At 51.6% G+C, this 27446-nt stretch overlaps 3 protein-coding genes across 3 annotated transcripts in view; 1 reads left to right on the top strand and 2 right to left on the bottom strand.

Annotated features, from left to right (window-relative positions):
* The window catches only part of LOC107147235 (small nuclear ribonucleoprotein E-like), a 4019-nt gene extending 2561 nt beyond the window's left edge, over positions 1-1458 (bottom strand). Inside the window, exon 1 of the mRNA XM_015491630.2 lies at positions 1297-1458. Within this exon, the coding sequence (XP_015347116.2) occupies positions 1297-1458 (162 nt within the window). The remainder of the gene's footprint in view (positions 1-1296) is intronic.
* Prrc2c (proline rich coiled-coil 2C) overlaps positions 1-12750 on the top strand; it is a 74220-nt gene extending 61470 nt beyond the window's left edge. The window contains exons 33-35 of the mRNA XM_015491819.2: positions 2335-2341; positions 10343-10349; positions 12717-12750. Of these exons, the coding sequence (XP_015347305.2) occupies positions 2335-2341; positions 10343-10349; positions 12717-12750 (48 nt within the window). The remainder of the gene's footprint in view (positions 1-2334; positions 2342-10342; positions 10350-12716) is intronic.
* Positions 12751-15899: 3149 nt separating this feature from the next.
* Positions 15900-24396, bottom strand: Myoc (myocilin). The gene is made up of 3 exons (XM_015491816.2): positions 23708-24396; positions 18640-18756; positions 15900-17183 (listed from the first exon to the last, which is right to left on the bottom strand). Exons 1-3 carry the CDS (start codon positions 24267-24269, stop codon positions 16399-16401), a joined length of 1464 nt encoding a protein of 487 aa, XP_015347302.1. The 5' UTR covers positions 24270-24396; the 3' UTR covers positions 15900-16398.
* Between the last annotated feature and the right edge of the window lie 3050 nt (positions 24397-27446).

Raw genomic sequence — 27446 nt, 5'->3', positions numbered from 1 at the left:
TTTTTTTTTTTTTTTTTTTTTTTTTTAGTATGGGGGATTGAACTCAGGGGCATTCAACCACTGAGCCATACCCCGAGCCCTATTTTGTATTTTACTCAGAGGCAGTATCTCACTTTTGCTGAGGGTAGCTTTGAACCCTCAATCCTGTCTCAACCTCCAGAGCTGCTGGGGTTACAGGCATGTGCCACTGCACCCATCCCAAAATGCATCACTCTTTAGTGAAGAATACAGTGAGGGAATTTCATTAAATAGAGCCTGTGGGCCCTGAGGGTAGTGTCAGTTCCAAGGACAGAACAAGAGGTACTCCAGCTCTCTGGAGTTAGATTTTCCAAGAAGCAAAATGTTCAGTTGTTCATTTCAGACACTTCTGTGTAGAATGGTATCTGGCTTGCTTTAGTCACTAGTTTTCAAATTGGAGATACACTATTCCATTTCACTTTAAAATTTTTGCTCGACTAAAGAATTCAGTGGCTTTAGAACAAATTGCTAATGTGAATAAAGCTAGTGGTTTTAGGGAGGCAGCCCTATTAGGGCCTTCGCTGAGCAAATGGGAAGAATGCTGCTGCCCCCAAAGTGTAGGTGCCCCGCTCGGATCTGCTGGTGATCCCTGCCAAAGGGCTTGCGCAAGCCTTGGATTTCTATAACCTGGGAATATAACTGGGTGTTGGGAAGTTTCCTGTGGCTCAGTTGCCACAGTGGAAAGCTTCAGGGCAAGACAGAATTACTACTGAACTGTCACTCACCCCCATCTCTACCCCCAGCATCAGGCACTGGGAGTGTTTGCCTTCTTTACAAATGTACATTGTAATGTAATTAGGAGGGCTGGAGCACGTGGCCGGTGTGGGGCACTTTCCTGGCACGTTCTAAGCGTTTCCAAGCCTTGGGTTCGACCCTAAGCGCTGAAGGGGGTGGAATATGACAGCAGTCAGGAAGTACGAGATGGCTTCTGAGAACGCCTCCCACAGGAGGTGGTCACATTTTTATCTAGGGGACAAAGCACGGGGCAGGTATTTTTGCTGGGTCCTAAATATTCAAAGCCAAAACCATGATCCATCCTTCTAGGAGCTCATGGTTGAATTAAAGAGACAGAAGAGCAAAGTGATAAGACAGTAGCATCACCTTTTGTGGTCAGTCTTGGTAGTTTGGGTTCCTAAAGGGAACAGGGCCTGGCCACTAATGCCTGACGACTGAGCCTGTTCTCCCTAAGTTCACACCCCTCGCTACAAAGGCTTTCTCCCAAGTTCGTGTCAGCCAGAGGTCTCAGGAAACTGGAGCCCATGGAGATGCTGCAGTCACCGTGTGCTTCCCCAGCTGCTCCTGCATTAAAGGAGCAAACACCTGGAAACCACGGAGCAAGCGCTGCCCTGGTGGACACATGGCAGCTGCCCTCACCTTCCCACGCCCAGCAGCGCACAGAGGGCAAGAGGAAGCATTGGTCTGGGCAGTCTGAGTCGCCATCACAAGCGCTTCCGACTGAATAAACCGCGGTGAGAGTGCTGGGCTTGCAGGTGCCTGGTGAACGACTAAGGAGAAATCACTCAGCCCCTAGAAGGATGTTTCTGTCTCAGGAGGTTTAAAAACATACATGGGCTGGGGCTGGGGCTCAAGGGTAGAGCTCTCCTAGCACACGTGAGGGCTTGATCCTCAGCACCACATAAAAATAAATAAATAAAGGTATTGTGTCAAACTACAACTAAAAAATATTAAAAAAAGAAAAAAAACATGAACCATGCCTGGGCCACGGAGTGGTACAATGGGAAAGCACTTGCCTGGCATGCGGGAGGCTGAGGTGGGTCTGCAGCACTGCCCCACAAAAGCCTGCCATGCCTGGTGTCTGGAAATGTGATGAACTTAACTGCCTGGCTAACTACAGAGCTCTTCAGGGCCCTGGATTCCCTAGAGTTGAATAGCTGCTGTAAGTATGAGATTTACATTACCGCTTCTCTTTCCCACTTCAAATTATACTGAGGGATATAATTTGAAATTATATAATTTGATATAATTTGATTTCACAGTAAAATAAAATCCATCTCTGTGTTGAGGGACCACATAAGACTTAACTTCAGAAGTGATTCGTTAAAAAAAAAAAAACAAAAAGAAAAAAATTGAGACCATTAACACCCTTTTCTGTTTTTAATTCTTTTCTAAATGCTGGCTTATACCCAAATTTAACTCTGGGTTGTCCCTGACCTTTTTTTTTTTTTTTTTCTTTAAACACCTACACAACTCTGGTATTTCCTGAACCTCCCTCCATGTGAGTTAAAGATAGGATGGCGTTCCTTGACCACAGATAGTGGTCTATGCGTTTGTCTTAGGTTCCACAAGATTCTGCAGAAGAGATGTGACCTGCCCTTGGGATCCACACTTGTGGAGGAGTAAAAGGAATGGGCAGAGGGAGCAGTTATATTGAGATGCCCAAGTAGCAGAGGCCTCTGTCTCAAAGAGAATTTCTAGAGAAATGATGGCCGTCCGAATCATCAGGCCTTGAAAAAGGGACTTAGGCTCTCACCTCCAGTTATTGCCCTGGGGTGGGAGAGGAGGAAATTGCCAGAGGCAATCTGAGCTAATACTCCCAGCAGTTGGAAAAAGCAAGTTCTTGGTTCAAAATGAGTACCCACTCTCCACTGTGCTCCTCCCTTGACTGCTCAGACATGCTGGCTTCCTGGGATAAGGTTTGGCAGTAGCTGCTCCATTGGTTGCTCTCTACCTGATAAAGTAGGTAAAGGTAAACCTGCCATTGCAACTGTCACTAGGCCACACAGCCGATACTCTCTCCTGCTCCTTCTAGATGTCCCTCGCCCTCAGCCAGCACCTCTGGACTAGCAGGCTGACCCAGGTTCTGCCCTTGCTCCAAGTAAGGCCCGAGGCCCTGAGGTCAATGCGCTCTCTAGATCCTCTGTATAAAAGCTATCTCCCAACTCCTGGAGCCAGCTCCTTCTGCTTTATAACTTCTTTCCTTTCCTGTTGGTCTCTTGGCAAGATAAGGCCCAGGTGACCAGGAAGAAGCAATAGCTCCTTCCTCCTTTGTCTCTGATGGTTGTCTTTCCTCTGTGAACAAGAGCCCCAACCCAATGCCCAGAGTTGGCAGGGAAGAAAGACGTTTCCTGAGTGAGTAAGATGCTTAATTCCACCCTTGGTTCTTGGAAGGGCAATCGGTTATTAATTATCTGTTGCTGTGTAACAAATAACCCCAAAACAATAGTTCCTGCAAGCATCTCAGTGTCTGTGGGCCAAGCCAAGAGTATATGCAGCTCAGCTGGTGCCTAGGGCTCCAGGCCCTCCAGATGGATTTCATTGTCCAGCAGTTGACCAAGTCTGCGGTCTCATTGTAAGGCTCAAATGGGGGAAATTGTCCTCCAATGTCACCATATGCTTGTGGCTCCGTAGTGTTAGGTTGGCTTGAGGTGGCTAAGGGAACAAAGCACCAAGCTACCTGCGCCCGAAAAAACAACCAATCAGGCTCTGGCAGACCAGCAGTCATGGTGCCTGTCAATCAGTGAGGTCTCGACCAATCCTGGAAGGAATCAGATCTCAGCAAGTTCCCCCCAACCAACCCCAGGAGGACAAGGGACTCGAAAAACCTCCCTTTCCTGTCCCAAGCCCTCCCTTCCTGCCCTAAGCCCAATAAAATTCCCATCCGCCGAGCCTAGGTGTGATTCCCCCTGAGCCCCTCTGGGAGCGAATCTCAGTAAAGCCTCGTTCAGCTGCTTCCCTCTGCCTCCTTGGGATCACCGGTGCCTGACCTTACAACTAGCTCTCCACACGTGACTCCATGGGGCTGCCTGGCATTCCAGCAGCTGGTTTCCAATCTAGACATGCGAGACAGAAGTCACAGTGTTTACTAACTTAGTGTCAGAAGTGACATCCTATCACTTCTGCCTTATTCAGTTCCTTAGTTGGCAGTCAGTGACTCCCCACTCGAGGAGATTATGCAGATATGAATGACAGGAGGCCAGAGACTTAGAGACTGCCTCCACACCATCTTTACAGGGTATAATTCCAAGTTGGCGTCTCAATTTTATCTTCAAAGGCCATATCAATATGCCATCAGGTTGGCAGCTAGATAGTACAGAATGTGATAGGCCCACTGGGTCCCTTGGTAATGTATAACTACCACATCTTTTTTGATGTGATGTATGCTCCGTGGTCCAGTGAGATATTATTCAGGATCCCATGAGGACAGGACACTGTGAGCCTTTTTCTAGTGCTGCAGGCTGAGGTAGGTCCTGCCCTATTACGTAGGGCTACTGTATGTAACCCATGTGTCAAATACATGTCAAGTCTAATCATCAAGCAATTGGGTGGTCTTCCAGTCTTCCCTCTAAGGCCCTGTTACTGCTCATGAGTTTGCATATGTTCTTACCTTGGGCTACTTCTCTTTCCACATGAAGCAGATGACCAAATGTGTAACCTGAAACTGACTTAGGAGCTTGACCTTGTTGCTCTCATTCAAGGCCAACCTGAGAATTGGAGAAGCTGTCCAATTCTGGCTTGCACCCACACACTGAGTTTTTTCCCTTCTCTTTAAGCTGACTCTAAGAGACCCCGATGAGCTGGGGGACAGATGCTTGTTCAAGAGTAGTAGTGACATGGGAGTCTCCAGCCCTCCTTATGCACAGTCTTGTGAATCTAACAGAATCATGCAAAATGGGCTGTGCTGGCGGCTCTGTCACTGCCCACCCCAGGTTCAGATGACCTGTTCAGGAACCCTGTCTAAAGCTCCATCATCAGATGGACTTGCACATAGTCTCCCTGTTGGCACTTTTCACAACACACCTTTTCCAGCATCAAAACCTCCGACAGCATGTCCTCTAGTTAACCTCCAGCAAGTGGACAAGCGGCCCCACGGTCTGGACCTGTGTGGTTATTTCCTGCTCTAGAACCTGCTCCAGGTTAGCATACTTTTGTGTCACTCACTCAGTATATGGGTTGGCGCATTATTCCCAAGCAGGAAAATGCTACCTCCAAATCCAAAGAGGCCCACCAGGAATTGTGCTTCCTTCTTACAGGTGAAGGTACAAGGGACAGTCTGTTGAGATGGAGCATCATGCCCCAACTACTGGATCCCTAAAAGGTCACTTGGGGATACCCCCACACTAATTTGCTCTAACAGATATATTACTCCTGGCTCAGCACCTACAATTGAGGCTTCACTTTGGTTGCATTTGCAATAGACTTCACTCTGGTTCTTCTAGGGACCAGAAAAGCCAATTAAATAGGGATATTATAGGAACTGCTGTCCCTACATCCTTTACTTTTCTAAGGTGGGCACTAATGGAGGCCTGTCTCACCCACCACATAATATTTTATTTACTACCTTGACTGGGCGGGTGATTTCAAGGACTTTTACTTAGCAACTTAGCTTCCTTGCTAAAAATAGCTCCTACTGGCCAATGATCTGTGAGGAATACTGTTGACTTCCAAGTATGTTCATTCCCATTCTACATCCAAAGAGAAGGGAAATGACCACTGACTGGGTGCATCACAGGCCAGGTGGACCCCTGTGAGGCAGAGCTGGGCCAGGACACTCCTGGCCTCCCTGTGCTTTCAACTCTGAGCCCCACAGTGTTGGGTTGGGTTTGGGGTCTTGTTTTTCTGCAGTGCTGGGGATTGATCTGAGAGCCTTGTGAGGCAAGTGCTCAACTACTGAGCTACACCCACAGCCATGTTGATATCGTCTTGAATCCTCTGTCCAACACTCTCCAAAATGCATGGATCTCCCTGTGTCCAGCACATGGTGACTGGAGCAGATGGCCTAAGGTCCCCATGGAGAATCCTGACTGTACATCTGCCATGATGTTATATGATCCATCCTCCTGGGGACCCGGTTTCTTTTAGTCAGAAACTGAGGCTAGAGATCATGGCTTCTGGTGGAGGTGGCTGCCCTGGACCTCTTCATCCGTCACTGATACGGAGGCCAGACTCTGCTTGTTGCCTGTTCATGGCTCCTGGGAAGGCTGCTGTTGACCTCCTGGGAGCCACGCCAGCCCCCGCCCTCACCACTCTGGCCCTCTGCTGGCCGGTAGTCCTGCTCATCGTGTGTCCCTGGTCACCGAGCTCCTTCTCGTCCCTTGCTGCACTCGCTCACAGTGCTGCTGCCGTGTGTGGGGCCAGTTCCCATCAGAGCACCTCCCACGAGCAGCCCCTGCCACTGAGGACAGCTACCCCAAGCCCCCCCAGGGACACCAGGGCCCCTTTTAGCAGTGTATTCCTTGTCCCCTGGGTGAAGGGAGCGTCCCCCTCGGGCTCGCCCTCAGAACACACAGTCGGTGGCCTTCGCCCTCGCGCAGCACGTCCAGTCCGGACGCCCATTTCCGAGCCTCGTGTCTCCCTCTCCACCATCGGCGGTGGAATCCTCCTTCACTTACCCCACGCTTCCAAGGACCATGGGAGCGCATGGGAGCACTGTCTTTCAGGTCCTTGCTGGGCCATGTCAGAGGAGAGTGTTCCTGTAGCCACCCCAGGTGGACTGTGCCCGGGGTCCAGTCCGTCCACACAGATGGGCATACCTACCCCAGCCGGCACTGGCAGCCCCTTCTCCAGCAGTCCTTCGCCTGCCTCAGCTGCCCCAGCTGGGGATGTGGCCGTTGGGTTCAATCTCCAGTTCAAAACAGCAGGAGAGGAGGTCAAGGAGGGTTTGGGGTGGGAAAACCAACCTGTCGTACACTGATGAGAAAGACCCAATTTGGTAGTGGAGAGAGAGCTGCAGGAATGAAGGCTGATGACAGGGAATGGGGTTCAGAGCCCCAGGGCCAGCTCAGCAACGGGAGGCAATGGGGACTCGCAAGCTGGGAGGATGTGCGGGATGTGGACGCTCCCTGTGCTGGATTCAGGGTCCTCAGCTAGGAATGAGAGCCAGCAGGTGTGGGGGGGGGCCCGAGGAATGCGGAGACGCCGTCCAGGCCTAGGGCCAGCTCCCACCCAGAGTGCAGCCGTGAATTGAAAGGGAAACTAGTCCTCGAGGTGCATGTTCCTCTCCAGCCACACACAGCTGCACAGGTACCAGCCCTGAGCAGGAGGACAGGAAACCGAACTGAGGCCGGCATTTGGCCAAGCACGTTCAGCTGCTCACCAGTGGGTCCCGTTGCTGAGGGGACACTTGAGGTCCTGAAGGCCTGTGTTGGTGGTGCTGGTTGCCCTGCTAGCCATTATGCATATGTGTCTAAAAAGAACTCTCTCGGCCTTACGGGCCTCTCAGAGACTGGGGATGACTGAATAATGGGAGTTCACAGTCGAGCGCTAGAGCCGCGAAGTTTTACTGGGTGACAAGACTGCAGTCCCAGTCCCTAGGGGCACCTCTGGCCCATAGGGACACCCCCTCTTCTCTCTGGAAGAACCCTGTCTCCTCTTTTGCCAGGAGTACACTCAACAGCAAGCCGCTGTCTCCCAAGGTCTGCGCGTATTTTCCAAGCAACTTGAGAGAATGGAAGAGAGAAGTTTCCGTGCCCCTGTTTGAGTGTTGGCCGCAGCCTCTTGAGGTTGCCTGTTTTCTGTTGTGGGTGCAGCAGACGGTTCTGGTTTTGTTTTACCCACGTGTGTTGTGAGAAGAGCACGGTTATTAAACTGCTGGACGATGGTGTCCAGCGAGCCTTGTTTTGAAGGCCAGCGTGCTGTCCCCAGCAGCAAGGCCCTCTGACTGGTTTCTTTATGTCAGTGGGAAAAGCAGATGCTCTGCTTTGGGGCCAGAGCCTCTCCTTCATGAAATGTGAACGTCACGTTTGCAGGTCAGCATCAGGAACGCGCTTCTGAGGATTAGCACACGTCCTAGAGGATGGATGGTGTGGAGGAAGTGCACTTTCCTGGCTTGGGTTGCCGCTGATCCCTTGAGGTGGAGTAGAGCTGAACTACAGCCAACCTGAGGCTTCCTTCTCCAAAGCCCTGAGCAGTAACAGCAACACACACACACACACACACACACTCGCAGCACACACTCACACGCACACACACGCATGCACACACTCGCAGGCACACACACACAACTTGAAGAAATCAGCAGTCTGGAAATGTGCAAATCATAATTGCTTCTCATATCTGCAAAAATTTGTCTATGCTTTGAAAACTCCTCACAACTTAGAGACTTTGGGAATCCTGTGGCTGAAGGAAACAGGTGGGAGGACAGAGCTGCCGGGGGTGGTCGGGGAGGAGTAAGTGGGCTCCTGCTTTCAAAATGTATAAAACTGGGCTTGGAAGGACCAGGCCCACTCCTGGCTGTAGAGGAGGGGAAAACCTGTACTTGTACCTATATATTTATAGTCATTCCTGGGCTAAATGCATATATTCAAACTCGCTTTTGAATAATCACAAATGGAAAAGAGACACAATTAGGAATTTCTGCAAATATCTTCTCAGTTTTTACAATTACCCTAGAAGAAAGATTCTCTTACAGATAAGAAAATCACCTCACAGACGTTCAATTTGCTTGCCCAGGATGATTTAACTCAAAAGCGGGAGCTACGCGATCCACTCCTTTGATTCCAAAGCCCAAACAGCTGCCCTCTGAGCAGCTCTGCAGCGTCTTCAGGACAGGGGGACATGGGTGAGCACGATGGCTCCGGGAGAGGGACAATCAGCAGACACAGGTCCAGACGTCATGTCCACTAGAGTCTAAGCAGCGCTGTCCCTTGCCCAAGTGACAGAGTGCTTCCTTCTCTTGCTCACACTGGAGACCCAACTTCTGTGGCTCTGCGGGGATTTCCCAAGGCCACAGTTGGCGGGATAATTCCTATCAGCTGCTACCTTCTGAAGGCGCAGATCAATCCCATTAACTCCAGTTCCTGGGAGAGGCTGACTCTAGCAGGATAAAAGACAGGAAGAGGTGTTGGAGGTTGCCTTGTCTTTCTCTCTGGGGAGTGGAGGAGCTCCACCTTCTGTGTGGTTCAGAGTGTACTGAGGGGGTTTCTTGGCCAAACCAGGAGCTGAAGGGTGAAAGAGGCTGTACCCTAAGCTGACCTGGGATCGAAAGGTAAGTCCCTGGGGCGTCCTGATGAGAAAGAATTTTCCAGTCAGAAGATTCAGCTGGTGCACTCAGACCACTGCAGTTCATGCTCCAACAGGGACAGTGTGACCCAGTGAGCAGGCACGGGGACGCAGCCCCATTTCTTTGGAGAAGGCTTGGTCCTGAGGTAGCACTTGAGGGTTGCTTGGCTCTGCAGTGGAGAGAGCACAGTCCTTGAAGCAGAGAGACCCGGGGTCAGATTCCGGCTCTGTGCCTTCTGCGGGAGCTTCCTGATTTCTCTGCTGCTTAGTTCCCCATTGGTCTCACGGGAGTCCTGATACAAGTAGAGCTGTCCCATGGCGGCACTTACGGGCGACGGCCTTTTCTTCTTATATGGAGCCACATGTGCCTGTTTGGGTAAGGGGACTGGCCCCCATCCCCTGCTGTCCCAGTTCCTCTCCTGTCCTGTGGAAGGCTAGGGCTCTGGGAAGAAAGCTCTGCAGGTACCAAGAGCCCTGAGAGGGGAGGGCCCAGCTGGAGTGGCACCATCAGAGGGAGGCAGCAGACCGGCCTGCTGTGCAGTCTGGGGAGAGTCAGGTAGTCTCTGGGCCTCCTGACCAGGTGGGGAGAGGGAAGACTCCTGAGAATGTGACAGTCCTCTGCAAGCCATGCTGGATGGAACTGGAGCATTCCCCTGACACCTGAATCCTATTTCTGATGCTTGGGGTTTAGCTACACAGGTGCGGGGCATCTGACTCCTCCAGTGCTCCAAGGGCACACCATGGCTCAGAAGAGCCCTGTGGACCCCAGCACTGAACTTCCCTACAGAGACCTGGCCTCCGAGGTGACCAGGCGCAGAGTCACCATGGACAGGAGGTACCTGAGGCTCTCCTCTGGCTTGCTGTGGGGTGGGGGTGGGGAATAGTGGGAGAGCCCCGCTGGGGAGGCGACCCCAGGGGTGGGGAGCCTGGATCCCAGCTCTACTGGTTCTGTCGGACCAAGGGAGACGGTTGAGCTCACTTTGAGAAGAGCTGACTCAGAATTAAATAGAGTGCGTCTTGTTTTTGCAAGAGGATGGTGACAGAGGAGTGGGAGAAAGTCCCCTAAAATGTTACCTGGTCCTCTTCAGGTACCGACATCTGGGTGTGTAATTCTCTCTTTTTTTTCATCCTATCTGTATTTGAAAACCTTCTTCTTTTGGGTACTGGGGATTGAACCCAGGGGTGCTCTACCACTGAGCTTCATCCCCAGCCTTTTTTATATTTTAGGTTGAGACGGGGTCTCTAAATTGCTCAGGGTCTTTCCAAGTTGCCCAGGCTGGCCTTGAACTTGAACTAGCCTCTCATCTGGCTATTTGATGTGTCTTTCCTTCTAGAGAAGACGTGGTTACCAAGAAAGGCTATGAAGCTGGGGAGTCGCTCTCCCATGTGGGCACAGAACAAACACCTCCTCCCAGAAAGACCTACCTCACAGTACCCCCTGCCCCGCCTCCTTCTCCAGCCGAGGATCCCATCTCCCAACCAAGTACGACTTAAGTTATTTTGTGGTAGACTCTTACATAAAACCCCAGCAAACAGTGTCAGTGGCGTTCCTGAGTTTGTCCTTGACAGCTGTCTTAGAATCTTCTTTCCTCTTTTTCTTTCCCCAGAACCTCTGTTGAGCTCTGCTTTCCACAGCTGATGGTGAGAGGGATTTCGTTTCAAGCTGAGTCTCTGACATCACATGTGCAGATTTGGGGTTCAATTTTTGCTGTGTTGACTCTAAAGGTCCAGAGAACCCGGGGGTGTTTGGGTTTTCAGAACTCAGGCCGGACACCACCGCTGCGTGGCCCTTCCATGCTAGAGGAACTAAGGGTGTAGGGTGGTTGACTTTGAAAAACAGCAGTTTCAAAGTTTACTTCTAGGAGGTTAAAAGACTCTGTACCAGAAGCCCACTCTGCCAAGCGGCCAAGTGTGGATGATTTAGTGGGTCCCCTGCTCAAGCCTCTTGGCAGACCCCAGGGCACCCTGAAGGATTTCTAGGGCACTCTGAATGGTTGGAAGGCCTGGGAAGGGGGATAATTCAGATGCACATAGGAAAAAATCCTCCCGTGCCATCCTTTACTTTATCCACATCCTCCTGGAGTCCTTGTGGGTGTGCTCTGCAGACCTGGCCTTACCCAGGTGCCCTGGTCCTCCAACCACATGGTCAGCAGGCCTCCGCGGACATCGGCAGCAGAGCAGGTGTGCACCGACCCCTGTCATCACCAGGCAGGTACTCATGCTGTGGCCTCAGTCAGATGAGGAAGCTGACCGGCACTGTCCACAGGATGGCCGCTAGCCATGAATGGCTGCTTCGATTTAAGTTCATTAAAATTAAATAAGATTTAAAAAACCTCAGGCTGGTGGGTACAGTGGCAGGGAACTCTCCTAAAATGCCCGAGGCCCTGGGTTTATCCAGCACGTGCCAAAGCAGCGGCAAACAACAATTCAGTCCCTCGGCCGCACAGTTCATGTCACAAGTCCTCAGTAGCTACAGAGCTGGTGGCCACCCTGCTGGATGTCAGATGTAGAATGTGACAGTCTAGGACAGAGGTCAAGCCCTGCAAGGCCACAGCCAGTGAAGAATAGAATCAAGGGAAGAAGCTCTTGTGCTGGTTTTATTCCTCGTTCTATTTCTAAGCAAGCTCCAGGATGTTCTTTCTGTTCATCTGTCTAACAAGCATTGTTGAGGACCCACCATAGGAGTCGTATGCACTAGGGATATTTTGTTGTACAGAATGATCAATCCCCGCCTCAGGGGAATAGTCTTCCAGTGGAGGAAGACTAGCAAAAAATGTGCTGGGCACGGTGGCGCATGCCTGTAATCCCAGTGACTTGGGAGGCTGACGCAGGAGGATCTCAAGTTTGAGGTCAGCCTCAGCAGCTTAGGCCCTAAGCAACTGGTGACCGCCTGTCTCATATTGTAGCTCAGTGGCAAAGCATCCCTGTGTTCAATCCCCAGTACCACCCCCCACCAAAATACACACATATACGCACAACCTAAAAACATGAACTATACCATACTTGAGGAAGTGATGAGTGAGTATAATGGAAAATAAATTTCAGAATAATAAAACAGGGTAAGAGGAATTAGAAGTACCCAGGAAACAATAGGTTGCCTACAATTTTAAACAGGGTCTGGGTGACCCTGTCTAGGAAGGTGGCATCTGAGCAAAGACTTGCAGCCAGTGATGGAGTCAGCTGTGTGGACGTCTGGGGAGAGGGAGGATCTGGAGCCACAGTTTGAAGGACACAGTGTGCCGGGTGCATTTGAGGGAGAGCCAGGAGGCCACTGGGCTTGGCTGGAGTAGAGTGATGGGACGTGGGCAGAAGATGCGGTCACCCTGTGGGAAAGGTGGTGGTCCTGTGGCTTGGTAAGGGCTCTGTCTTTGCCTGGGAGACGGGAAGCCGCGAGGCTTTCCAGAGAACAGAGGGCACGGCTGGCTTGCTTCCTAATGGAGTTTTCTGGCCGCAGTCGGGGTAAGAGGTGGTGCTGGTGAGGGGAGAGGAGGCGGTTTGGGTGCTACCATCGTGATCCAGGAACAAGATGGCATTGGGACCAGTGGCAGTTGGGGCAATGAGAAAGGAGGCCAGATTCTGGATCTGTTGTATTTGAAAGAGCCAATCGAGTCGCTGATCCATGGAATGTGGGGAGTTAGAGAGGGATAAAGGACAACCCCGAGATTATTGGCTTGTGCAACTGTGGGGACGGAGGGCCACCAGCTCCAGGCAGAGCAGACTCGATGTGTGGAGCAGGGCAGAGAGGACTCAGAAGTTCAAGTTTTGCTAGTTTGATAAGCCCAGCAGCCACCTAAGTAGAGCTGTCACTGGGCAAATGAATACGTGAATCTGGAGTTTGGGGTAAGGACTGTGCTGGAGAGATTAGTGCTGGGTGCAGCCATCAGCATGGACATGGCACTTGAAGCCTTGAGAGTAGATGACGTTGCCAGAGGATGAGGACAGAGGAGCCCCTGCATTGAGCCCTGGGGTACTTCCTCCTCAGAGGTTGGGGTTAGAAGGAGGAGCCAGCAAAAGAAACGAGGGTGCAGGAGCATCCAGCCCCGGAAGGTAGGGAAGGAGTCTCCTTCTTCCCTCTGTTCTTCCTTCCGTCACCTTCTCTGTCCCGAAGCCAGAAACACGGCTGATGGGGAGCTGTGCCTCCTCACCTGCCGCTTCCCACCGCACACCTGGCAGCTGACGGTGCTCAGCAGGTGGATGAAGCCCTGCGTGCTGACCTCTGGGCTCGCTTGTTTCGAGAGTCTCGTCCATGAGTGAGAGTGGGGACATGTTGAGGGCCACAACCAAGTCAAGATGGCGCTGGCACTTTGCCAGGAGGAGAGGTTTGTGAAGCAACGCCAGCGAGCCATTAAGATGATGAGGATTCCTTATTGGCTGACTGCTGTATCTAGATGATGTTGATTAAGTTAAGCTGTGTGTAATTAGTTAAGCATATATACCTCTGCGGTCCGGCAGAGAAGCGGCTCCTGCTACCTTGGGTGCCCGCTACTTTGAGTTCTCAGTTCCTGCTGAGTTCACTCGCAATAAAGTAGTTCCTGCTTCAACCTTCAAGTTGCTTGTCACCTCTCGGTTATTTTGCCCAGCCGGACTACGGCAGGGACAGGAAGCTGTTAGGGGCTCACTTGTACTAGGTTAAAGTCTTAATCCTAATGCCAGTTGAACATCCTAAATCCAAAATCAGAAATAGTCCAAAATCCGAAACTTTCAGGTGCTTGTGTGATGGCCCAGGAGACACATGATTTAGCACCTGACCTCCTGTGAAGTCGGTCAAAAGGGGCCACACTGAAAGTGTCGCAAGAAATCTCCTTCAGGCTATGTGCAAAGGTGGATGAAAACTTAAGTCAATTTCAGGTGTAGATCTGGGTCCAGCCCCAAGACATGTCCTCATGGGTCTGCAAATACCGCAGAACCTGAAAAACCCCAAATTCAAAACACTTTAGGTCCTGAGTGTTTCAGATAAGAGTAGAAAACCTGTACTGTAGAGTGCGGCCTGCTTTGGAGATCTGGCCTTTAAAGAGGTAATTAAATCAATACGAGGTCACCAGGGTGGGCCACAGCCTAATATGACTGCCGCCCTTATCACAAGAGGAGATTGGGACAAGTTCACAGGGAGGACTGTGTGAAAACAGGGGGAAGACCCTCTGCCCACGGAGGAGAGGGACCTTGGAAGAAGCCCATCCTGCTGACACCTTGACTCGGGTTTCCCGCCTACCGAGTCGCAGGAAAACCAATGTCTGTTTCTGAGGCCCCCAGGCTGTGGTGTTCACGGCAGCCCCAGGCCACGGAGACGCAGTGGAGAGGCGTCTGTGGTCTTGTCCTCCTCCTCCTGGTTCATACAAGGGTAGCCTCAATGAGAATCAACGGCCAATGGAAAAGAGAAGTCGAGCCCTGGCTTTGCTTTTCACAGACGGTCCTCGCAACTCACGGGCGGGAGAATCTCTTTAAAGCTGAGCTGTGGCCTCCCGAGCTGGTTCTCTTAGAAGGCCAAGAAGGGCTGTCCCGCCCCTGCAGTGTGAATAAAGTCTGGGGAAGCGAGGAATGTCAGAGACAGAGCCTGGATTCTGGGGAGCTCCCACGGTTTGGGGCACCTGAGAGCAGAGGGGACTGGTGCAGCTTCCCGGGGGAGCTTGGGGTCTAGGTGGCAAATCTCGAGGAGCAGTGGCCCAGCACCAGCAGAAGAGCAGAGGTGGACCTGTGTTCCTATGGCACAGGGCAACTCCTCAAATGTCCCCGTATGCCAGCGGGACACGCAGCAGGCCAGGAAAAGCAATATACCTTGACAGGCCTGGCTCTCTTCGTGTGAGTCGCAATGTCAGCAGCAAGGGCTGGAACCCACACAGATGGTGCAACCAGGTGTGGGCAGCTCTGCCTGCGTTCTCACTACTCGGTGCCCTCAGCACGGAGGCCACCTCGGGGGAGTGGGGAGAGGAAAGCCCTGAAATGAGTGACAACATGCTGAAGCGACACAGCAGCAACTGTGGAAAGTAAGTTCAGTTACTAAAACGTGATTCCAGGGCTGTGGTGTGGCTCGGTGGCAGAGCGGTCGCCTTGCACATGTGAGGCACTGGGTTCGATCCTCAGCACCACACGAAGATACAAATAAGCAAATTAAAGATATTGTAACCATCTATAACTAAAAAAAATTTAAAAAAAAAAAGTAATTCCATAGAGAATGGGGAGTTTTTTGGTTCCACTTTTGTGGCGTTGGGGACTGAACCCAGGGCCTTGCTCATGCCAGGCAAGTGCTCTTCCACTGAGCTCCTCTCCAGTCCTGGGAGTTAGCAACTCAGTGAGACGTTCTCAAATGTGGCTGAGCACCTCGCCTCCCCATGGCTGCCGGCTTTGAACTCACGATTCTCCTGTCTCAGCCTCCTGAGCCACTAGGATTACAGGCATGGGCCGCCGCGCCTGGCTGGGAGTTATTACTTAACAGGTATGAGTTTCAGTTTTACAAGGTGAAAGAGTTCTGAACATAGATGGGGCGATGGTTGAACAACTCGTCGTATGTACTTAATACCACTGAACCATGCACTCACATGGTCAAGATGGTAAGCGTTGTTATGTGCATTTTATCAAAATTTTAAGAATTGGAGAAAACTACTTGGAGGTTTGCTCACCTGAGGTTGTGGCTTACACAATTGATACCTAGGACAACAGATAAGAACCAAAGGGGACCTAGGGTCCAGAGAGGCTGAGTTGAGGGAGAAATGGAATATGCTTTAGGAAGGGCCAGGAACACCAAGAGATGGAGGCGTGGATTCCACTGTGTGCCTGGTGCCATCTGGGCGCAGCCTTGAAACCAAGCACAAGCCTCCTGGTTACACGCACACACTCACACACACACCCGGCACTTTGCAGTCGCATCTCCCAGCCCAAAGGAATTATCTGCTTCTCTTAGGCAAAGATTCTCACAAAGTTCAGGGAAGTTGATGTCATATATGATCATTTTATTTTCCAAGGCAAGGGGTTGTAGAATACACAACTGAATTCTTCCTGAAGCATTAGAAGCCAGTGGTAGTAAACACTTCTTACGTAAGTTCAGTGCAGGCCACGGGGCTATTTCTCTTCCTTTAGAAGTGCTGCTTTTATCATGGCTTAGGGAGCCGTGCAACTTGAAAGATTAATGGTTTTATGAAGGAAATACCAAGCCTTTGAGCTCTTGCCCCAAATCTACAGAAACCTTGAACTATCTTGGACAAGCATCCCTTTTAAAAGCTGACAGAAGAAAAGAATATCTATCCTACTACAAAGTTGTCTCAGCCCTCAGATGGCTACCCTGCCTGCCCTGGTGGGTCACGCGGTCTCCTGCATCGAGGGAGCAGGATAAGTGCTGGCTCTGCATGGATGGCTGTCCCAGCAGCCCACACCCCTCTGGAGCCCTGAGCATTATCTCCTCCTGCCTTTGCTGGTAGGGCTGGGGGCTCCTCACATCTTGGAGAGCTTGATGTCATAGGTCACCATGTTGAAGTTGTCCCAGGCAAAGAGCTTCCTCTCCAGAGGGTTGTAATCGATCATGCTGCTGTACTTGTAGCGGTTCTTGAATGGGATGGTCAGGGTCTTACTGACCCCTGTGCCCGTGTCATAAGCAAAGTTGACAGTGGCTTCGGCTGAGGAGTAGCTGCTGACCGTGTACAAGGTGCCGCAGATGATGAAGGCGTTGGCGACTGACTGCTTACGGATGTTGGTCTCCCAGGTCTGTTCAAGCTCCAGGCTCTCTGGGTTCAGTTTGGAGAGGACGATGGCTCCTTTGGCCTCCTCGGTGCTGTAGATGACCCACAGGCCCGTCTCATCCACAGCCAAGTCAATGTCTGTGTAGCCGCCCCACGAGTACGGGAACTGTCCGTGGTAGCCGGCCCCCGGGATGTCCTTCTCCGCCTTCACTGCCTCGGTGTTCAGCTCGTACCTGATCACGGTTCTGGACTTGGCCCCCTGGAAATAGAGGCTCCCCCCATACACCACGGCTCCGGTGCTCTCCAGCGCCCGGGGCAGCACATGCACCTTGGAGGGGTAACCCTGCACGAACTGGCTGATGAGGCTGTACTCAAAGACCTGGTGGATGTCTGTGCCCACCGTGTCGATCCTCCACGTGGTCTCCCGTGTGTACGGGAAGGCCGGCCTGGGGTCTCTCATCCACACTCCATACTTGCCGGTGATTGTTTCTGCAGTCCTCAGGGTGACAGGCTCTCCTACCCAAACCAGTTCTCCACAGCCTGATGGATTTAAAAAATAAAAAAAATTTAAAAAAGGCACCTCGTATTATCAGCTCTCCAAATACAGACAGTGACAGAGTGGAAGCAGCAGAGCAGGCAGAAGTAGGGGCCCCAGGACCAGCTGTCTGTCTGGGCTTAAATCTGGGTTTGGCTGCAGATAGGCCTGACTTTCAATAAGGTCCTCAGCTCTGCACACCTCAGCCTTCCCAGGCAACGGGGGATAGCAGTACTGTTTTGGGTAGCAGGGCTGTTCCAAGTTTGAGATGTGATTAGACATGTTAGGTGTAGGTATAGAGAACATGCACAGCAAATGTGCGGTGGGTCTGTCGTGGGAAGGGATTCCTACTCCTCCCAGTCGTCAAGGGGGAGGCCTTAGACGGCTTCAACCACATCTGCAACACTCGAGCTTGGCAGGGACCCGGAGTGTTCATTAGATTACTTCCCATGACTTTCAAGTTATTTTAAAAGAGTGAAAATGAATTCCTTATAAGAATAACTTCTAGTTAGGCCTGGTGGTGGACACCTGTAATTCCAGCTCTTCAGGAGGCCCAGGAAGGTCAGCCTTGGCAACTTGGCGAGACCTTGTCTCAATCAAAAATCAAGAGGGCTGGGGGTGACAAATAAATAAATTAAAATGAATAAATAAAAGAAGGCTGGAAGTGGAGCACATTCCCCACCTTATTAAGGCTCTTAGCAATTAGATATCTGAATATTAAAAAAAAATTTGCTGTGGACTTAGAGGTCTTCCTTGTCATATGCGAGTATCTCATAAGAAAAAACCTCAAACCTAGTTCAATCCCCAGCACTTTAAAAAAAATTGAAAATTTAGATTTAGCAGAATCAAAAGATTTCTGTGCTTTAGCGGGCACCTTCAATGTCGACACAGAAGGTAGGTACCGTTTACTGAATCATGCTTTGAATATTTCATTACCCCATCTCCATGGGTGCCCTTCAGTGCTCACAGTAATTGTGACACAGGCAAAGCTTCTAAAAATCATTCCTTTTGGGGAACACTTTGAAGAGGGGCAATTGTGCTTTTCCTAGGTGGCCGAAGTTCAGCAGAAATACCTTTACTAACAGAAAGTGCTAGATGGGACAGGGCAGCTACCTGGCCCTCAGGTTAAGGGTGTGAAGGAGCTACTGAGGCTTGTGACTTCCCAGGTGCGGTTAATTCAATGCAATGACCAAGTGGGCTAAATAGGCCTTGCTCATCTTCCCCCGGTGCAGCCCAGCTGCCTTCCAGGGTGGGTGGCAGGAGATAGACTCTTCTGGGAAAGGCTGCCTCCCTGAGGACCTGCCCTGGCAAGAGGAAAGAGTGGGTTCTTGTCCTCAGTCCCTCCCTGTCTCTGCTCCCAGGGAGGTCACTCCTGATGGCATTTACTCTCCAAATCTGAACACAGAACTAGACATGACAGAGGCCACGTGGGCTCAGCAGGGAAGACACCCAACTCCATACCGTTATCGTCACTCCTGGGACGGCCAGAGGGACTCTCCAAGATCTGGGAAGCCGGAACCTTGGTTAACTCCGACTTCAGTTCCTGGAAGGCCAGAGTGTCCAAGTTCCACTGAGGAGCTGTATTAAGAGAGAGTCAGGCGGTACCATGAGAAGAAACGGGCCAGGGATCGACTGTGGAGGAGAGCATTTAGTTAGGCTCCCCAGATCCACCTGTGGTGGGCGTGGCCAGTTGTGGATGTGAACCTGTCCACCTGTGGTGGGCGCGGCCAGTTGTGGATGCCTGCTTCTCACAGTTGAACACTTGGCCTTTCACACCTGCCGTGGGAGAGTCAAGGTGCCCTTGTGTAAAGTGCACTATCAACCCATCTCAGTAGAGGACACCAGAGGGACACTGGGCTGTGGGGGGTTGTCCCTGTGTGCAGAATGCAAGGGAGCCCTGCCCCAGCTGCTCCTCTGTGACCTTGCAGCCTCGTCCTGGCCATGGACTTTCCACCGCCCTCCCACACGGAAGCCAGCACTCCCTCGGGACCGCAGTGCTCTGAAGGCCCTGCTGGCCCTGCTCCTCACTTCCTGGATGCCCAGGCCCCGGGAGGCGCTCGGTCCACCTGTGCCCTGCACTCAGGAAATTCTTGGCAGCCCCAGACCTGCTCAGGCCAACCAGCCCCCTGGTCTGCTCTCATGGGCTGAGCATACCTTGTCCGATGAGGTCTGGACCCCTCCCAAGTCCATCCTGCCGTCCATCCCCTCCCTCGTCTGAGGAGCCACGTGGAGTTTACCTCTGTCTTACCGTGGCCCTGTCATCACAGTTAGTCTTCATGCTGAATGTCCCTGGCGGTACCTTCTGTGGGCTCTACTCCTCACCAGGCCAGGCCGCTTGGCTCCCTGGGGAGTGACCCGGCTCTGGGGCTGAGCCCAGTGCCCTGTGGGCATCACAGTAAAGACACAGCTCTGGGGCTGCTCACAGCAGCACCCCACGGGCTCTTCTCCTGATCGCCAGGGAAGAGCGGAGGTGCACTGGCTGGTGCTGAGTCCCACCCTGTCCAGCACTGCCTTGCAGGCTCCTGAGCCCTGCAGCCTGAGCTTCCCTGGCTCTTTCCTTGCTGTGCAGGAACCACGCCTCACAGTTCTCACTGGGGTAAACAAGAGCCACAGCAAAACATAATGTCAGGGAATGGCTCCCAGCATGACCGCAAGGCCGGTTCCCAGTTAGCAGATGGAGGGCTGGACTGGGAGCCGGCGGCTGCTCCTCGCTGTGTCAGCCAGGAGCATCTGGCAACATTCAGACCCCAGAGTAGAGCCATCTGGCATGAGGACCCAAGGCAGGAAGCTTTTGTGTGAAGGGGCCTGGGCTGAGCCAGAAGTTGTAGATTCCTAGTTCAGTCCTTCCAAGTCCCAGCTGTGTGACTTTGGGCAGACGGTTCAACTTCTCTGAGCCTCAGTATTTTGAACCTCACAATTGTATGAGGTTATTTTAAGGATTGCATAAGATACTATCAGTGAAATGCTCCTCAATAAAGATGTGTCAAAACTCAAATTTCCATGGAATATTTCAGTTGCTAACATTTCCTTCTGAATGCAAAGAAAAAACAGAGATTAGGAAAAGGTTAGCAACTGTGTTGTGTCAGAGTTAAAAGGTTTATGACTTAAAAAATCAAAACTCAGTCCTTCTGTGGTTTCAAGGTTGACGTCTATTAGAAAATTTTGGAAGTTCTCTGTCTATTCTGCCCTAATCTCTGCTAAACTCGTTCTAGGAAGCTTGACCTAGAAACTAAGCTCATTAACTCATTTGCATAAGCATGCAAATGATATTGTGATAACTTTTATAAATATTTATTATCACTGCTTGAAAAGTTCAGTGTGTGTGTGTTTGTTTGCAGTTCTAGGGACTGAGATCAGGGGTGCTTTATCTCCACTGCATCTCCAGCCCCTTTTACTCTTTCACTTTGAGGCTGGGTCTCCCTAAGTGGCTGAGGCCAACTTTGCAAAGCTGGCCTGGACCTTGTGATCCTCCTGTGTCCACCTTCCAGGGAGCTGGGATTAAGGCGTGCACCAGCAGGCCTGGCCAGTCAGTCTTGTTAAATGAAGAGCCAGGCACGGTGGCGCCCACCTGTAATCCCAGCCACCAGGGCGGGTGAGGCAGGAGGACTGCAAGTTTGAGGCCAGCCTGGGCAACTTCAGAGACCCTGTCTCAAAATTACAAACAGAACAAAACACTGGGGTATAGTTCAGTGGTAGAGCACCCCAGGGACTGGGTTAAATCCCTAGCACCAGAAGAAAATACAAATAAATACACAAATATATTTATGAAATTTAAATGAGGAGAATGCGGAAAAAGAAGAGTGCCGACATATTTAGAGGTTGTCACAAATACTTTTGGAAGTGGAGATCAGCTTGTAGACTCGTCCCAGTGAGCTCTGTCTCTAGGATCAAGGCGGGTTATAGGGATGCTGCGTGTATGTCGACGGTGACGGAACTCGAGCAGAAGAGGCCCTTTGTAGTGGCAGTCCACTTATGGGGTGGCTCCTCTGTCGAGCCCTGGGCTGGGCGCTTACCCGTGTTACTTCCAGTCTTGGGGGTCATTGTCCCGATCCTATAGGCACTGGGAATCCTTGGCACTGGCTTGAACACGCCTGGTTCCCACGCCCCATCCTTTCCCAGCTGTGTGGAGGTGGCCCTTCTCTCTCAGGTGTCACCCGCCAGGACCTTGCCTCCCCACCCTGCCCAGCTTCTCTGACTGTGTGGGAGTCTGCTAGAACGCCTGGTGGCCCTCACCATAGCCTTATCAGAGTCACAGATGAACGGTCCCCACTTCTGTCACATTGGACAGGCCCTCTGTAGGTCCTGACTGGGACTGAGCTGCTGTTGTCCACTGTGGTGACTTTTGAGAGGCCCCTGCCATCTTGATTCCTTCCCTGAATTCTCTCCCTCTGCCCTGAAGTAAGCCCACAATAAACCACCTGCACTCAGCCGCCTCCAGGCTCCGGTCTGTGGGGGACCCGCCTAAAGCAAAGGCTAAGAGCTCAGGTTCACGATATTTCCCCTGCTTTGGGCTTCCATTCATAGTGCGGGCTTGTGTGCGTGTGTTGAAGTGTTTTCTGTCACATGTGTGCATGGATAAACAAGCGACTTCTGTGGCTCTAGGAGAGCTAGACAGTGGCAGTAATGGTTAGGACTATGGGTGGCCTCAGTTTCCACATTCGCAAGAATGAGCCAGTGGCACTGGGGCCTTTCAAGTTCCACGTTCTTGCACAAATGAAATTTCCTGCCGAAAATGATCCACTACTAGAAAAGAGACTCCAGGTTTGGAGTTGATTCTAATGGGCCGTTGCCTGATTTCAAAAGCAGAGCAGTTGGAAGGCCCAAAAAAAAGAAATACAAAATCAGAGGACACAGCTAAGAAATTCCAAAGACCTGTTAAATGGCCACAGTCATTAAAAAAGACAAAACATTAACTGTATTTTCACTGCACACGCATGTGTGGGTTTGTGCTGAGAGGGTCATTCCAGGAGCGTCCTGAAATCAGTAATGCCCATGTTATGTCCAGTAGTAACTCCCTGTTGTCTTCCAGACTCAAGTTCAAGTCAGTGCTCCCTCTGCACTGACCAGCTGTGTGGCCTTGGACCCTTTAACCTCTCAAGAACTCTCTCCCTAGTGGTAACATTCCGAGTGGGATCTCTTCCAATTCTAAGGATGCAGGGTTTTAAGCAATCCTCCACACCTTACAGTCATTTCATTTGAACTGTGCAGAAGCCATTTCTCACAGCAGGGCTCTCCCTTGCTGAATCGCAGATGCGGAATGCAGGTACAGAGAGAAATAAATAACTGACCCAGGCGTCGACTCGGGTTTCCTAGCCTCACCCCTCTGCAGATCTTGCCTTTCCTGTAGAAAGCTTTTTTTTAGAAAATATTTTTCCCATCAAGTTATTTTGAAAGATACTAAGAAAGTCCCTCCCACCCCACCCCACCCCACCCTGGCCCCCGTGGACTCTGCACTTGGACCGGTCAGTTGTTCCCTGTCTGCCACATCTGTCGGGCCTCTTCCTCTTGTCCTCCAATTGTTGCTGAACCCTCTGACAGCAAAATGCCAACCTCCTGGCCCTGCACCCCAAGCCCTTGAGCAGGCTTCTCCTTGGAACAAGGGACTCTCCTCACATCTGTACCACCACTCTCTCTCCCAAGGACCCGAGTGTTCAGACAGTAGCATGTGCAGTCGGTGTTCGCATTTCCTCAAAGGTCCCACACGTCCCTTGTGACTTTCTCCCTGTCTGTTAAGAGCCAGGCAGGGCTCACACACTCCTAGAGCCTGCCCTTCCTCCAGGCCCTTTCTTTCTTCCTTGATGAAGGGTCCAGACTTTGTCCCACTGCACCGTTGCTCGCTTCCTCACCCAGAACATTTAGGAGCACAGCTTTTACAAGAAGTGATGCGATTACTGTCTTCCCTGCTAATGGGGAGAGTGTGCCTGTCCCCTGAAGTACACAGACCTGTCCCCAGGCAAATGTGGGCCAGGAGGGACAGAGAGCAGCTCAGTTAGAAAAGCCGCCTCGGGAACTTAATTAAAAGCAGAGGCTCTCAGAGGAGCCAAGAATAGGAAAACCTCCAAAACGACGATGGAGGGAACCCCAAGTGCTGCTGCAGCAAACCCCCTTAGTATCTCGTTAATGTGCTGCCTTCCCAGGGACAGAGGCCGTTCTGGCACCAAAGGGTGGGAATAATGGTCCCTGAGCAGGTTCAAAAAGAATAGTTTTCCAAAAAGCGCAGTTGGGAGCCTCCCACTGATCACCTTCCACGCATCTCTCCCCTGATCCTGGTTTCTTGTTTTGCTTCGGGAGATGAAACCTCTGTGCTGGATAGTCACCAGCTCAGAGCCACCAACCACACCAGCTTGCAGGAGCCAAATTGCTGGAAATATGTGAAAATACCTGCTTTGTCCTCTTAACCCCGAGTGGTGTGCTCAGTGTGTGGTCTCTGGGGGGCAGGAGGGGCAGGAAGAGAAGGCTCAGACACCTTTCACAGGTCCCCAGGAGCGTGTCACCTGGGGGACAGGCAGACTGCCACCTGCGTCCTTACCTTCCCTGGAGTCTGGCTGCACCTCCCGAGGGGTGGCTGGGGTCTGGGGACATCGGCCCCTTCTCAGGCTGGCTACTTCCTGGATGCTGCTTTCCAGCCTCCTGGCCAGGTCCTCATTCTCCTGCGCCAGTCGCCTCCTCTCGTCCTCCAGAGCCGACTTGTCTCGGAGGAGGTTGCTGTAGGCCACCTCCAGCTCCCTGGTTTGGGTCTCCAGCTGGTCTCGCTCCTTCCTCAGGGTGCCCAGCTCTCCCTGCAGCCCCTCCTGGGTCCCCTGGGGCCCAGCAGCCTGGCCCAGGGTCAGCTGGTTGAGGAGATTCTCCAGGGAGCTGAGCCGAGCTATGGTGGACTGCAGGTCGGCGCGCTGGATGCTGCTGTCCCTCTGTAGGTCCTGGATGGCTGACATGGCCTGGCCCTGCTCGGGACAGCTGGACTCACTGGGGCTGGCCACACTGAAGGTATACTGGCATCGGCCGCTGCGATCGTTGGCCTTCCGGAGCTGGGCCGTCCTGGCCCCCGTTCCCCACGCCAGGCAGGCCAGAAGCAGCATGTGCGTAGCTGGCATGGTGGGCCTGCAGCTGCCGAGTGCACGGGGAACCTGCGTGCAGAGGCTGGGCGAGCCTTCCTCCAAAACTGGGCAGCTCTGTGAGGTGGCTGGATGGGTGGCCCTGCTGGCTCCTGCCTGAACTCAGACAGGCTTATATATCCTGGGGAGCCAGCCCTGTGTGGAGGGGGTAGAGAGGTGGCCACGTGAGGCCGGGTGGGGCCGGCACAGGGGGTTGTTTCCAACACGGCCAGCATGATTCTTAAAAAATAATCTTCCAGAAGTCTGTTTTGAATTTCTTTGAAAAAAAAATGTCCCAATCTACGCACCCTACATCCCAATAGTAATCCCCGTGTGTCTACACTATTATTTGGGTGTGAGGGCACACATTCACACTCATAGATGTCTGCCTCATCCAAAAGGAAGACTTGTGGGCTGATTTGAATAGGGACCTATTTCTAGTTTGAATTTCCATCCATTGCACAAATTGCTTTGTGCCAGGCTCTCTCTGCAAGGACCGAGATTACAGATGCCTATGGTAGTTCAGGCTCCGTATCGGGGACAGAGACAATTAACTGCCCACCAGAGCACAAGGACAGCACCCACTGGGTGTCAGGCATCTGTGGAAGCAGCTGAAAGAAGATTTCTTCCCTTGCTTCTAGTTTTTAAACTCTTCTTTGGGGGAGAGCATGCATGTGTGTGTGTGTGCATGTTCTTCATCATAAACTTTCTGGTAAAAACCTATGGAACCTTCTCAGAAAATGTCTTATGTATAAGATGTATGAGATCACAAAGAAAACGTGATATCGAATTATGATGAATGTCAAAATATCTAAAAATATGAACTATACTTGTGGTTACTTCATTAAGATAGTAGTTTTGAATATAGCAGTATTTCACAATTTCTCCAACAACTGTGATAGAGTATAAGACATCCATGGTTTTTCTTGGTAGGAACAAAATTACAACTATCATTAATTCAACTTTGGGTTTGTGGCTCTTTCCATGATGGAAAGAGATGTTAAATTTAGTTAGAAGGAACTGAAAATAAAAATGTAACTTACTTTCCCAGCCCAGAGTCATGGGCTTTGGGGGCTGAAGATCAATAACAGGTGTGGTGGGGCAGGCTGGGAGTCTCAGCTACTCGGGAGACAGAGGCACAAAGACTGAATCCAGGAGTTCAAGGCCAGTCTGGGCAACGTTGTAAGACCAGATCCCGAAAAAACAAAATCCAAAACACAAAGAGACCCCCTCCCCCCCCCCAAAGATAAATGGAAAAAACTCCCCAATGTACCAAGAACTGTAGGAAGTTGTGCAAATCGGCATGGTGTGGTGCCTCGGGGGAGATGAGCAATCGTAGGGTGTCAGATACCAATGACACCCTCAGTGTTTGTGTAGTAGATGTCTAAGTGTCCTGGCAGACTCACCTTAAGACTGAAATCAGAGTTTGCTCTAAAGATCCTATTCTTTTTTTTTTTTTTTTAAGAGAGAGAGAGAATTTTTTAATATTTATTTTTCAGTTTTTGGAGGACACAACATCTTTATTTCATTTGTATGTGGTGCTGAGGATTGAACCCAGCGCTCCGCGCATGCCAGGCAAGCGCGCTACCACTTGAGCCACATCCCCAGCCCTTCTATTCTTATTCAAGGGGTGCTAAAGTTAAACCTGAACTTGAGACATTTACAAGTGGTGTCTAGTCACCACTGAATCAAGGGCACGATTCTCAGTTCCTGAAGCAGGCAGTAAATATCCCTGAAATGATTTATTTTTTTTCCCGGAAAAAACAGTGAGCAACAGTGAGGTTTGAATGTGTTTGGTTTCATTCTTAGGAAGCTTTTCTTTCTGTTGAAAGGATGAAGCTGGATCCCGTGCTGCCAGCTCCGTGGAGGAGAAGGATTTCCTGGGAAGAGAAGTGTAAGTAGTCTCACTGCCTCCAGTTGATACCTGGTGGGGTCCTAGGGTTGCTGAAGGAAGAACGTGATTTAGAGATCAGGTGTCCTGACTGCTTTTCTGCTCCCTGTCATCCAGGTCCCCGCTCTGTAATGGCCGTGCCTTGGCAGGCAGCCCCACTGTGCTTTATAAATCTGTCTCTTCTCTTGTGCTTGGTCCCTCCTCATCTCCTCCAAGCTGCAGACCGGTCCTCAGCATCGAGGTCATCGTCCAGCTGTGTTGGTGCTGTTCAGAGCTTGGCCATCTCTGGCCCAGTTTTTGAGTGCCAGGCTGAAGTGGCCCCGGTCACTCTCAACCTCTGTGGATGGTTGGGGACAGAACGTGTAGTTGTCTGGTCTGTTGAGCGTCCCTCGATCATGTGCCTCAGGGTGGGTCATCTCTGCCCCAGGACTGATGGGATCCCACCTTCTGCCTCCCCCCGAGGCCTGCTGTTGCTCAGCTGTGTAAGCTCTGCCTCCTGCCAGCCCTCAGCAGCCCAACGGGGGGAGATGTTCATAGAATATTGGACCCCAGCCCCTCACAGATAAGAAAACTGGGGCCTCCAGGGAGGACGAGGACTTGCCCAGGGTCACATGGCCAACGAATGGCAGAACCAGAAGGAAACCGGGTGTCCTAAGTGACAGGTTTCCCTCCTCCTTGCACAAGCCAAGTCCGCCCATTGCCCGGAGGCCTGGCGATTCCAGTCATTTCTTCCATGACTCAGTGCTGGAGGAAGTGAGCTCCTGGCCTCTGTCCCCACCCAGCAGGGCCTTCAGTGAAGGAGGACTCACGCACACTCGAGTGTTTAATGGCTGATTTTATAAAAAGGCATCCTTTCATGAAATAGACTATTCTTCTCCAAGCAGAAAAATAGGCTCACTGGACAAAGCAGGAGACTCCCAGCTCCGTGGACAGCGGCCAACATCTGGTCAGCTTGAGCCTGCCCTTTTCACCTTCCTGCCTGTCAGCACTCCCTGCAGGCCAGCCTCCCCCACCCTGCCGTCCCCACCTCCTGGAATTCTGGACATGGAGACCCTTTTCCCTCTTAGGAAACATTGACCACCCCAGATTCCCATTCGGACTACGTTCCATCTCCATTTCCTTTCTGGAGCCTGGAGCCAGGGAGTCTCCAGCTTAGATGTGCCAGGAAGATGCTCACAGGGAGTCAGACCAGCTGCAGCCAGTGTGTTGTCTTTGGAACTGGTCTGCAGCCCGTTTGCCTGGCAGGGCGGAGGCAGCAGGGGTCGCTAGGGAGCAAGATCGTGAAG

Source organism: Marmota marmota, unplaced genomic scaffold (assembly GCF_001458135.2).
Source record: "Marmota marmota marmota unplaced genomic scaffold, marMar, whole genome shotgun sequence".
Taxonomy (NCBI): Eukaryota; Metazoa; Chordata; class Mammalia; order Rodentia; family Sciuridae; genus Marmota; species Marmota marmota.
This window is presented reverse-complemented; position numbering and strand designations above follow the sequence as displayed.